The 11,872-nt window shown below is 43.4% G+C and overlaps 1 protein-coding gene across 1 annotated transcript in view; it reads left to right on the top strand.

The window, feature by feature from the left end:
* The first annotated feature begins 1,443 nt into the window (after positions 1-1,443).
* The window catches only part of znrf2b (zinc and ring finger 2b), a 53,293-nt gene continuing 42,864 nt past the window's right edge, over positions 1,444-11,872 (top strand). Inside the window, exon 1 of the mRNA XM_047362070.1 lies at positions 1,444-2,612. Coding sequence (XP_047218026.1) covers positions 2,195-2,612 — 418 coding nt within the window. The 5' untranslated portion in view covers positions 1,444-2,194. The remainder of the gene's footprint in view (positions 2,613-11,872) is intronic.

Raw genomic sequence — 11,872 nt, 5'->3', positions numbered from 1 at the left:
CAGCAGAACTTTGAGCTGCAGGTGGGTCCTAAAACTGCCTGTTATTGACGTTCTGTCCTTACGTCATCCGACGTGTTAGTTCATAACTATCAAGTAACCAGAAATACACAATTCTCCATGATATAATCCCTCTGCTTTTCAAAATAAGAGCCTGACTTCTGCTATTTAATAGAAAGAGTCCTGATAATGTTTTTCTCTAGACAGTTGCAAACTCACCCTGAGCTAAATCGGAGTTTGTTTGGAGGTTATGAACAGTCAATACCTTACCTGATGTAGATAATTATCTCAGCATCTTCATTTTCATGAAACAGGGATTAGTTTCCAAGCCAATCACTAATCAGAGTTGGCCAAAGACAAAACCTTATTTTTTGTATATACTTCACCAAATCTTTTCTGATTTCAAAAATCAAAAAAGATTTCATGTGATGGGCTTTAACAAAAACACCACATTTAGTTCAGACTGAATGAAGAGTGACAGCCTGTTGGTTTGCTGGAGAGAGTCACAGCGAGAATCCAGTGAAAACCTTCCTCAGCTCGAGGCAGTGATCACTATACAAACACGCAGATATGTTGGATTTAGGGTTCATAATACCTTCTGAATGGGCATGTTCAGGTTTTGTCTCATAACTGAGCCCAAGCAAAAATATTTTAAACAGCTCAGCTCAGCCTGAGGCTATGGTTCTTAAGGGGAAAAATGTGGACTCCTCCTCCCTCGAGGTCTTAGCTCAGTCTCTGCTACAGGCAGAAGTGTTCAAATATCTTGGAGGCTTGTTCATGAGTGACAGCGAGATGGAGCAGGAGATGGATAAACAGATTTAGGCCTTGTCTGCAGTAATATTGGAGTTGCTCAAGTCTGTCATGGTAAAGGGTGGCAGACAGAACAAAGAAAGCTCTCGAAAATCTTTTGTCATGAGATATGATCATGACCAAAGGAACGAGGTCTCAAATACAACTAGTTAAAATGAGCCTCTTCTGTAGTGTGCTCAGCCTTAGGGATAAGGTGAAGAGCTCCATCATATGGGATGAACTTGATAGAAAAAAAATGAAAAATCAAACTGTAGCAATTACCTGGTTGGGTAAGTGTGGACACAGTTAGGCTTTTAGTTTGCTCAACAACTTTCTGTTACACTTTTAGCATTCTGTCTTCTTTGAAATGTTCACTCTGGCAAAAGATCTCCAAATCTCTCAAATTCTGAGGACATCTTTGAGCAAGGACCCCCTCTGGTGACCCCACATGTTTTCTAGCAGATTTAATTAATGACCTCTGGCAAGTCATTACACAACATAAAGGATATCCTCTAAGGCTTCTCCTGACAGATACATTCATACAGCGAGATTATTCTGAATGTTTTTAAACTCTGAGCAAACTAAAGCTTTAGCTAAAACATGTAAATGTAAGAATGCTGAGAAGATCCATGTGGGACAGCTGAGCTTCATCCATAGGATGGAAAGGTGTGTCCAATAAGGCCGAATACTGAAATTCCATCAAAAAATGGTAAAACAACGCATTTTTATTTTTCACTTTATTCCCTCTAACAGATTGAGTAGCTTTAAAATGAACAATGAGGAAAAAATGTCAAATTAAAAGTGGACTAAGATGTGTGGTGATTTATCATAATTTCATGTTTAGCACTAAAAAATCTGGCATTTTAACAGAGCCGTTTAGACTTTGGATCTTTACCTAACCTTTTTACGTCACATTGCCTTTATTTTGAAATGTCTGGGCGGAAGTTGGCGTGAACACATGGAGCTTTGTTGTTAGCACGAGTCTCCTTGGTGCCGCTAAGAAACGTTTGCTTCACACTTTCTCCTCCGTCGCTTCCTCCTGGGCAGTAATGTGCTGCGGGGCGGCGCGCTGTGAGCAGCTGGCCGCTCAGGTGCGATGCTGCAGCGGACATTGAGGAGTGCCTTGCTCGGCGGCTCAGACCAGAAGGGGACCCAGGGTACCTGCAGCACGGGAGCAACAATGGTCACAGCGTCTAAACTTTCCCACGCATCTCCAGCTGGAGTCACGGATGGCTGATCGAACTTCTCCCTGGCTGATGGGATCGTAGCAGCGGACAGTTTGTTTCTTTTGTTTCCTTCCAGCACGTTTCTGCGGAGCCATCTGTCCTGGACGGAAAACTGGCGCACTGTCCCGCTGCGGCTCGTAGACTGCCTCTTTAAATATCAGAGCCAAATAGCGGAGGTTAATATGGGGGCAAAGCAGAGCAGCCCCTCCGCTAACTCGTCCGCTAACGGACGGACCAGAGCCTATTCCGGCTCGGACCTGCCATCAGCCACCTCCAGCAGCAGCAGCGGCGTCGGCAGGTCCACCGCAGCAGGGGCGGGAGTGCGGTACCGCGCACACGGCGCGTTCAGAGCCTCCGGAGCCGCCTCCAGCTCCGGTCAGCCACCCAGAGCCAGGGCCACGTCCGCGGGGGGCTCCGGGGGTCCTGTTGCCAGAGCCCAGTCCGGCATCACCATTCCTAGCAGCGGCGGAGTCTACAGCTCACCGGAGTCCGGCGGCAGCAGCCCGGAGGAGGCGGCGGACAGGGACCGAAGAGGGCATGAGAGTCCCCGGCTGGTGATTGGATCATTACCTGCACACCTGTCGCCTCACCTGTTCGGAGGTAAGTGGGATGGAGCGTTGACACGGATCGGCTCAGTGACCTGAGGCGGCTCTGACTCAGCTCTGTTGACAGACAGAGCGGTTCGGTCAGAGCGGTTTCATTTACATGTCCACACAGGAGGAAGTCCAACAAGTGTCCCGCAGCTCATTTTACACAGCAAGGCTCTCCTACTGCTACCAAGGTTCTTCTCTGATGTCTATGTTCCGTCCGGTTCTGTGTTTGGAATAAAAAAGCAAATGTTTTGCGCAATGAAAGCATGACTTTCACTTTCATCTTACTGTTTAGTACATGAGCTGCATAAAATACGCATCTTAGGGTCTAAACCTGCAAACTAAAGCCACCGTATTCAGCTTTTTAAACCAGTGTACTAACAGAACTACAGAATGATCTGAAAATGTTCTGGTTCCTAACAGCTGTGCGAATTACCAGACTAACTCTGTTGTGTTTGAAGTTATTTTTTAATCTACAGAAACAACAAATAGCGGGTTTTATGGAACATTAAAGGTTGCCATCTATTACTTCATATGAAATCAGTTTGGATTCCAAAATAATAGACTTTAATGACCCAGTAAGAGGCGGATGTAGATTAAACTGGGCGACCATTTTTGTACGTGTTAGATGTTGATGCAGGAGGCGTCTGATGTAGAAATGAAAATGTTTTTAGGGAAATGATGTCATAATGTAACACAGACTCACAGAGAGCAGAACCTCTATTTATTCTCACGCGGTCTCAAAACTCTAAAGAATAGTCAAGAAGTCATTAATTTATGGCCCATGGCAGTAAATATCACGATGAATCATATTTGAAGAAATGTAATTTTTCTACCAAACTATTTGTTCATTTTCAACATGTTGAGGTGAAGTTCTGGCTTGGTTGCTCCTATCATGTGAGGATGGTCTCTTATGAACAATCAAACGGCTCCTGAATGAATTCTAACTCCGTCCCAGTTCAGGTCCAGTTGCAGTGATGGGTCCTAGAACAGCTTCATAGCCTTCATTGCAGCGTCTGCACCGTCCTCTGTTTGTCCTCTCTGGGAAGTGTCCAATCAGAGCGTTGCTTACATTTACTGGGGTAGAATCTGATGACCTGTTGGTTGGTAACTCACATCTCCTGAGGATGGTCTCTGGGTCTGAGGATGTGTCTGAAGATGGTTGTCCTCTCTTTGCTGTCATGTTCACCTGAATCACATTAAAACAAAATCAATTAGGAAACAAGTCCTGAGGATTATAAGCAGTGAAATATGGTAGAAGATAATTTTTACCTGGAGCAGAGAAGATGCTGGCTCTACCTGAAGCTGTTTCTGCTCAGGATGTTCTTTCTGGACATCTTCAGAGCTTTGCAATATGTACTGGGACCAGTCATTGTACCAGCAGTGATGTTTCAGGGGGAACGTCACCTGGATGACAGGTGAATCCAACCAGCCACACCTTCCTCTTCTGGTTGTAGGTACCAGCAAACCAAGGCCTTGGTCCAATCCTTGAATCTTCTCTACAAGTTGCTGTGTGTCACTGTCCTGTTGTCCTACCAGTTAACAGCACACTGGTAGTGGTTCCCCTCCACTCTAACATCAGAGCTTTCCTTTATCTCTTCCTGCTCTTCTCAGATCTTCCAGGTTACAGTTTGGTGGTTGTACCTGTATGCAAATAATGTGAAAGAACAGATGAGGTGCAGGAGATATTTATCTGGATCAGTTATTTCAATGCAATGAATCCGAAACTGCATTTGGATAATGCTCTCTGGTTATGCTATGATGTTCTTTACCTCAATGTCCTGCTGAGAACCATGAAAGTCTTTATATTTCTGAGTAATATTTGTCCCCAAAAGTGAACATCTGAGCAGTGCAGGGTCTCCATGTAAGGTGTAAAGGCTGTTCTTATGACCACTCTGGCCCACTGTTGCAGGATTACCGCATAGATATTAGTGAAACTTAAAATAAATAAATATTTTTTTAAAGAATACACCGACGTTTTTGGTTTTACTGAAGTTTTACTGAAATCTTGAGAAGTCCAGTGGAATAAAACAAACAAATGAGAAACGTTCAGGTAGTGTGAGGTCATGACCAGATGATCGGACCTATAAACACACCTTCTGTCCAAAAGCATTGGGGGAAAAACAGGACCTATGGGCTGTAAATGGGCCTTTGAGGGGAAACAATAGTTCAGATGTTGTAGCATTACAGCTTTGGCTCCTATTGGCTTAGAGGAAGTTGCACCATGCACAGCATGCAGACTGCTCAGATGTACAGGGGTTGGACAATGAAACTGAAACACCTGGTTTTAGACCACAATAATTTATTAGTATGGTGTAGGGCCTCCTTTTGCGGCCTATACAGCGTCAGTTCGTCTTGGGAATGACATATACAAGTCCTGCACAGTGGTCAGAGGGATTTTAAGCCATTCTTCTTGCAGGATAGTGGCCAGGTCACTACGTGATACTGGTGGAGGAAAACGTTTCCTGACTCGCTCCTCCAAAACACCCCAAAGTGGCTCAATAATATTTAGATCTGGTGACTGTGCAGGCCATGGGAGATGTTCAACTTCACTTTCATGTTCATCAAACCAATCTTTCACCATTCCTGCTGTGTGTATTGGTGCATTGTCATCCTGATACACGGCACCGCCTTCAGGATACAATGTTTGAACCATTGGATGCACATGGTCTTCAAGAATGGTTCGGTAGTCCTTGGCAGTGACGCGTCCATCTAGCACAAGTATTGGGCCAAGGGAATGCCATGATATGGCAGCCCAAACCATCACTGATCCACCCCCATGCTTCACTCTGGGCATGCAACAGTCTGGGTGGTACGCTTCTTTGGGGCTTCTCCACACCGTAACTCTCCCGGATGTTGGGGAAAACAGTAAAGGTGGACTTATCAGAGAACAATACATGTTTCACATTGTCCACAGCCCAAGATTTGCGTACCTTGCACCGTTGAAACCGACATTTGGCATTGGCATGAGTGACCAAAGGTTTGGCTATAGCAGCCCGGCCGTGTATATTGACTCTGTGGAGCTCCCGACGGACAGTTCTGGTGGAAACAGGAGAGTTGAGGTGCACATTTAATTCTGCCGTGATTTGGGCAGCTGTGGTTTTATGTTTTTTGGATACAATCCGGGTTAGCACCCGAACATCCCTTTCAGACAGCTTCCTCTTGCGTCCACAGTTAATTCTGTTGGATGTGGTTGGTCCTTCTTGGTGGTATGCTGACATTACCCTGGATACCGTGGCTCTTGATACATCACAAAGACTTGCTGTCTTGGTCACAGATGCGCCAGCAAGACGTGCACCAACAATTTGTCCTCTTTTGAACTCTTGTATGTCACCCGTAATGTTGTGTGCATTTCAATATTTTGAGCAAAACTGTGCTCTTACCCTACTAATTGAACCTTCACACTCTGCTCTTACTGGTGCAATGTGCAATCAATGAAGACTGGATACCAGGCTGGTCCAATTTAGCCATGAAACCTCCCACACTAAAATGACAGGTGTTTCAGTTTCATTGTCCAACCCCTGTATTTCATCTATTTCATTTTCCTTTCTATTTACTTGCTGAAAATGGACACTGTGCATCAATAAACAACACAAATGTAAATGCTTCCAATTGCAGCCAAGGCTGATTTCTCCATTGTTTGTCCCCTGCCCATTTGCTCCAGGCTTCTGCTGTCCATCCTGGTTCTTCCTTAAATATTTCAGTCTGTCCTTGACATTTTTCTTGGACAGAAGTGGCTTTTTTGCTGCCCTTTTGGTCACAAGGCTGTTTTTCAAGCCTTCACCTTAAGGTGCAAAAATGCTCACACCTATCTCCTGCCAATCTTAAGCAACCTCTGTACTGGTGGCAGCATAATTCTGTAGTGCAGACCATACTAGGAGACGGCCCAGGCGCTTACTGGACACTTCCGGATTTCCCAACAGCTGCAAAAAAATCTTCTTGATGATCTAGAAAAGCGTTTTTTCAGCTGGAGTATTCTCAGCCGTTGTTTCCTTCCTGCATGTGAGAAGATTTTGAGGAAGAGATATGGGCTGCAGTGTTTCTTTGGAGGTGAGCCTTGCGCTTGCAGCAGAAAACATCTTCCCACCTTTTATAGCAGTTGATTTGCTGATTAGATTAATGGGGTGATTTTTATGACTAGAAACACATGGTTTGTGCATCTGGATGAACCTGGTTAATTATCTTAATAAAACAATATAACACAACAACCAAGCAGGGCTTGCCTACCAATCCTAGTAGACTCGCTGCAGATGTGATTAACATTCATCCAGTACCTCAGCAGTAAGCAGCAACATTTAGCTTCTATACCATGAACAAGAAAGCATAATGTTAGTTTAGTTTGTTGTTTAACTTCTCTTTTTATAAATTAGTAAACATTCAAAGCAGCTTGAAACTAGCCCTAGTATCACTTCTGTACGTTAACTGTAATGACAGTGAGGCGGAGGTGCTGAAAATAAAATTCATAATAGACATGGAAGAGATATTAAAAGCCACTGTAACACTAAAAGGTTGTAGCTGTCTTTAAATGAGCAGAGTTGTTCTAAAGACGTTGATCACCACATTTAGAACCCTTCTTCCAGAACCGGTCCGAACCTGAGCCAAGTCAGGCTGGGTTACAGATTGTCCTCCATATTTACAGTGTTGATGTCTATGTCTGGGCATATCGATGCCCAACATCCCTAATAAAGGCTATTCTGACCTGATGTTAGCAGGACAAAAGTTTCTAATGAACTGGATCTTATTTTTACTGAAAAGAATTGAAATACATTTGATCATTCTGCACAACAGTCCAACAACGTGTGAACTGTCACGACCTATTGTAAGGCTAAAACACATTCATGTCACTGTTTAATTGGGTCCAGCACTCTCCAATAGATGCTGATGTTATCTGGTTTAAATTTGTCTACAATTGCTGGGGAGGAGTTTTAAAACCGCTCTCTCGCCGTCTCTCTGGAATCCTCCAACATGAACCCAAGAGCATGGTTCTGTTGTTCCCCTCATGGACAGACACATCATCTCAAACCTTCACTGCAGCATCATCAGCCTGGATGATGATGCATCCAGGCTGACGGGGAAAATAAGTATCCCTCCACTGTGGTATACATTGGAGGCATACTTAGTATTATTTGTGCCCCTAGTTTGTGTGGCGCGTTGAACATTGAAGTCTGCTAATCATAGGGCTCCTGTTGGAAGGTAGCACTTTTAAGATTACAGTAACCCTGTAGGGTGGAGCATGAGGGGCTAAACAGTTTACAGAACCCTTGTGAGCCGGGTCTGAGACACCTTAACCTTTTATCTGGTGTGTTTTATGTGACAGCTGAGGCAATTTGGGAGTTGAACTTTATAAAGTACAATAACATACCTCATTCAATTCACTTTGAATGATTTATATGCTCCAAGTCCCAGCGTGTCATCTTGAGACACTTTCCAATCTGGTCCAGGTCATATCTACTTATACAGAATTGGTTCAAATTCACCTTAACATAGTCCAATTGATTCCAGTACAATCAAATGATATAAGAAGGTTGCGATCCAAGTACATAGAGTCCAGCTTGGTCCAGTCATAACATGATAGAGTCAAACTTAGTTGATCATGAAATGCCAATTGATAAAGAATTCTATATCCACAGAAGCCCAACTGTTTGCATCACCATGTTGGCCTGAGCAAACATGTGGCAACAGTAGAATGGAGCCACTCTCTTTTAGCAGGAAAAACACTTCCAGCAGGTTCGGTATGGGGTGTGGCACTGGTGGTGTAGGGGTGAAGCACGTGACCATGTGCAGAGGCTATAGTCCTCGGGGCAGCTGTCCTGGGTTTGAGTCCCGGACTTGGCGACTTTGCCAAATGTTTATCCCTCTCTTTGCCCTCTTTCCTCTCTACCTACTTTCAAAAAATGGAAAAATAAAGGCCTCTAGTGCCGCAAAAAAAAACAGGTTCAGTATGAGTGGCCATCTGCCACGGCCAAAGGACTGAGCCAGGGGAACTTTCTACTGAAAGGAAAACCAAAGAGAAGACATAATGTTCTGACAATGGCTCTGTTCAGAAGAAACGGCTAAACACAGCAGCACTGAGCCATGAGTACCTTCTTTAGACAGATAAACAGAGAGAGAACACGAACTTAATAGCAGCAATAACTGCAAGTAATGAATGGTAGTGAGAGATCATATGTATGTCCTCCAGCAGCCTAATGCCAAAGCAGCATAACTACAGAGAGAGCTCATGATAACCTAAGCCACTCTAACTATAAGCTTTATCAAAAAGGAAAGTTTTAAGCCTAGCTTTAAAAGTAGACAGGGTGTTTGGCTCACGGACTCAAACTGGGAGCTGTTACCATAGGAGAGGAGCCTGATAACTAAAGGATCTGCCTCCCATTCTACTTCTAGAGACTAGGAATTGTCTCTGTGGGTGAAGGGATCTGTAAGGAACATATGGACCAACCTGATCTCTGATTGTTCTCTGTTAAATTCTGTCTTCTGTGTTTAATACGGTTGTCTGTCACATTTGTGGAGGAGTCCTTTTGGCTGCTCCCTGGCACAACCGGAACGTACCCGGGTTCCCCCGTATCAAACACACAAACTTATGCCGATGTTTGGAAATGATCCAAAGTCCTAATCAGCTGATGAAGACTGATAGAGAGCACGTCTGAATAGCCTGTTCCCTTCCACCACCTTAGAGGATGTACTGAATTTTCTACAAAGGTCATGGTGATTCTTCATGTTAAAGAACATTTACTGATAATACCTTCATAGAACCTCATTTCAAAACATCTGAGCTAACCGTTTATGAAGTGTTCCTTCATGTGTCTCCTCTATGGGGATCCTGAATGGTTTTTCTCCAGAGCTTAGCATTCTGGAACCTTTTAATCTATCTGGGCTGTTTCCTACGTGTTTTTCCTCTGCAGGTCCTGAACACAGACCGTTTATGTAGATTACATCCCCGGATGCCAAGCAGCCTTTCCTCCTGCAGGGGTGCTGCTGTGATCTGGGAACACAGATTTCTGACAACAGTAGACCCGGATCCAATTAAAAGACGAAATCAGATCATTACATCAATAATAACAAGTTGTCTCATAGCGGTTATGGTTTAAAAGCCAAACTGAGTGGGTTTTAAATGAACTGTACCAACCATTGTGATCAGCTACCTAAAAACATTTATTACCAATTAATAGCAATGAAGATCTGAAACTGACTTAAAATCACTTGTAACTCAGATAAAGTTTGTAATAACCTAAAGATCTTTGATAATTAAAGCCTGCCAGGTGTGTCTCCTATGGAAGAATAACTACAAACACACAAAGCAGCTGCTGCAGCGTCTTTGCTACATTCAAACTGAAAAACACGAATGATCAACAATTCTGGGCAGCTGTGATCACTTTAAGCTGTGTCTAGAACATAAATGCTGTCAAATATTACAACTTTCATGAGAGTGTCACTCTCTCTGTGGAGATGATAAAAGATGAAGTCCTGTTTCCTCAGATTAATTGTTTCCATGAAGATTGGCTGATTTCATCATTGTAAGTGCAGAGCTCCTGTCTTATCTATGAACAGCAATGGTGTGTAAATCGCTGGAGTGTAAACCATAAACTGAAAAAGGTGTAACATCACAACAACCACTCCAAAGCTCCATCCAGAAAGTACCACCCTCCTACCAGGGCCATGTTCTGGCTCCTGAAAAGGTTTCTGCAGTGGAAACTCACCTTTAATTAGAGTAACCTATTATGTCAGGGCTGAGAGGGGAGTGAGGTATGCTGCACAATATATTCATATGACTCTCCCAAAGGACCGTTTGTTCTGTGATATTTGGTGGGCTGTTATATTCCAAGTGCCTTAAATTGATTGGCAACTCATACTGACTATCCCTGCCCTTCATGCCTACACTCAAGTTAGATAACAGCAGTTATAGTGCACGAGCTACATGTATCTCCTCTAATTTGTTTAGAAAACCAACTGGGGGTGGGGGGGTTGAAGTTCAGCTACCGTTATTTTACCTCTGATCCACCTCGACTGGTATTAACGAACAACTACAAGCTGTAAGCTTGGCATTGTGGACGTAGATTTGATACAAAGCAAAAAGCCACATGTGCAGAGAGAGAAGAGGTATGTGGTGATCTTCCAGTGTCCGTCTAATCTGAGAAATACATTAATAGAATCTGATCCTGAAAATAGCTAGCTGAGGACAGCGCGCAACAACCATGGCTGAATTTTAAACACTGATACGATTTGGACAGCCTGCAGGGGGCAACACATAGCTAATAAAGGGGAAATCCCCTGCATATATCTTCTGTATGCTGCTTAGGTGAATGCTGGGTGGTAGGGCCAACAAAGGGCTGGGGCCTACGCCTCACATAGTGAGGCCTGTCAGAGCTGAATGCTCTGTGACTGACAAAATGATCCGTAAAGGAAGCCTGCATGTTTGTTACATGCAAGAATGAGTTTAATGGCTCGGTGTGCTTTACATTCATTGAAACCAACGATGGTAATCCAGATGTTTTCTCATCCCTGGAATTCTGCTAGTCCCGGAGAAAGCTGATCAGGAAGAACCGTAGCAGACCTTGAACTCAGACTGTAACAGTGTGTGACCTTTTGATCTGAATGCCTACAGACAGCACATGTTAGGATTCGCTGCATATTTAAGTGGTCATATGTTTAAGGACAGGTTACTCAACAGCATTTCATACACCAATAAACTTTACTTCTTTCTCTTTAGCATTTCTCTTAATCGTTTTTTGTTGCCTGATAGTATCCAACAAACCAACCACATGGAAGGTTGTGTACTCAGGTTGCTGATATCTGCCTGGCTCAGAGCTCAATAATTAACATAACGTGAAGAAAGTTTCTTTCTTCTATAAAAGGCTTTATGAATAAATCGGTGGTGTGTACTCATGTGGTTAAACATGTCTGCAGTTCTGTTTGCAGATTTCTCTGCATAAAGGATCTTAATTTAAAACCACTTTTAAATATGAAATAAAGGAGCATCTGATGAACAAAGTCCATTCTAATAAAACTATAAAAACGACTATAAAACATTCACGCAGTATATGGACATTATAAAACCGCTTATTTTCCCCTTTGGAATAAATGAATAACGTGTTGCACGCTGTCATACTTTTTTCAATTAAAAAGCCAAAATAGAGAAACTCTGTGGAAATATCTAAGGCTAACTCTGCTGCTCTCAGAGGAATTCAGGTAAGCAGGTCCAGACGCCTTTTATAACGTTAATCATTTCATGTGTCACTTAAAAGCGTTAGCGCTTCTGTTTGCTGATTCAGC

The sequence above is a fragment of the Girardinichthys multiradiatus genome, chromosome 3 (assembly GCF_021462225.1).
Source record: "Girardinichthys multiradiatus isolate DD_20200921_A chromosome 3, DD_fGirMul_XY1, whole genome shotgun sequence".
Classification (NCBI taxonomy): Eukaryota; Metazoa; Chordata; class Actinopteri; order Cyprinodontiformes; family Goodeidae; genus Girardinichthys; species Girardinichthys multiradiatus.
Note: the sequence above shows the minus strand (reverse complement) of the source record. Positions and strands in the feature narration are given on the sequence as shown.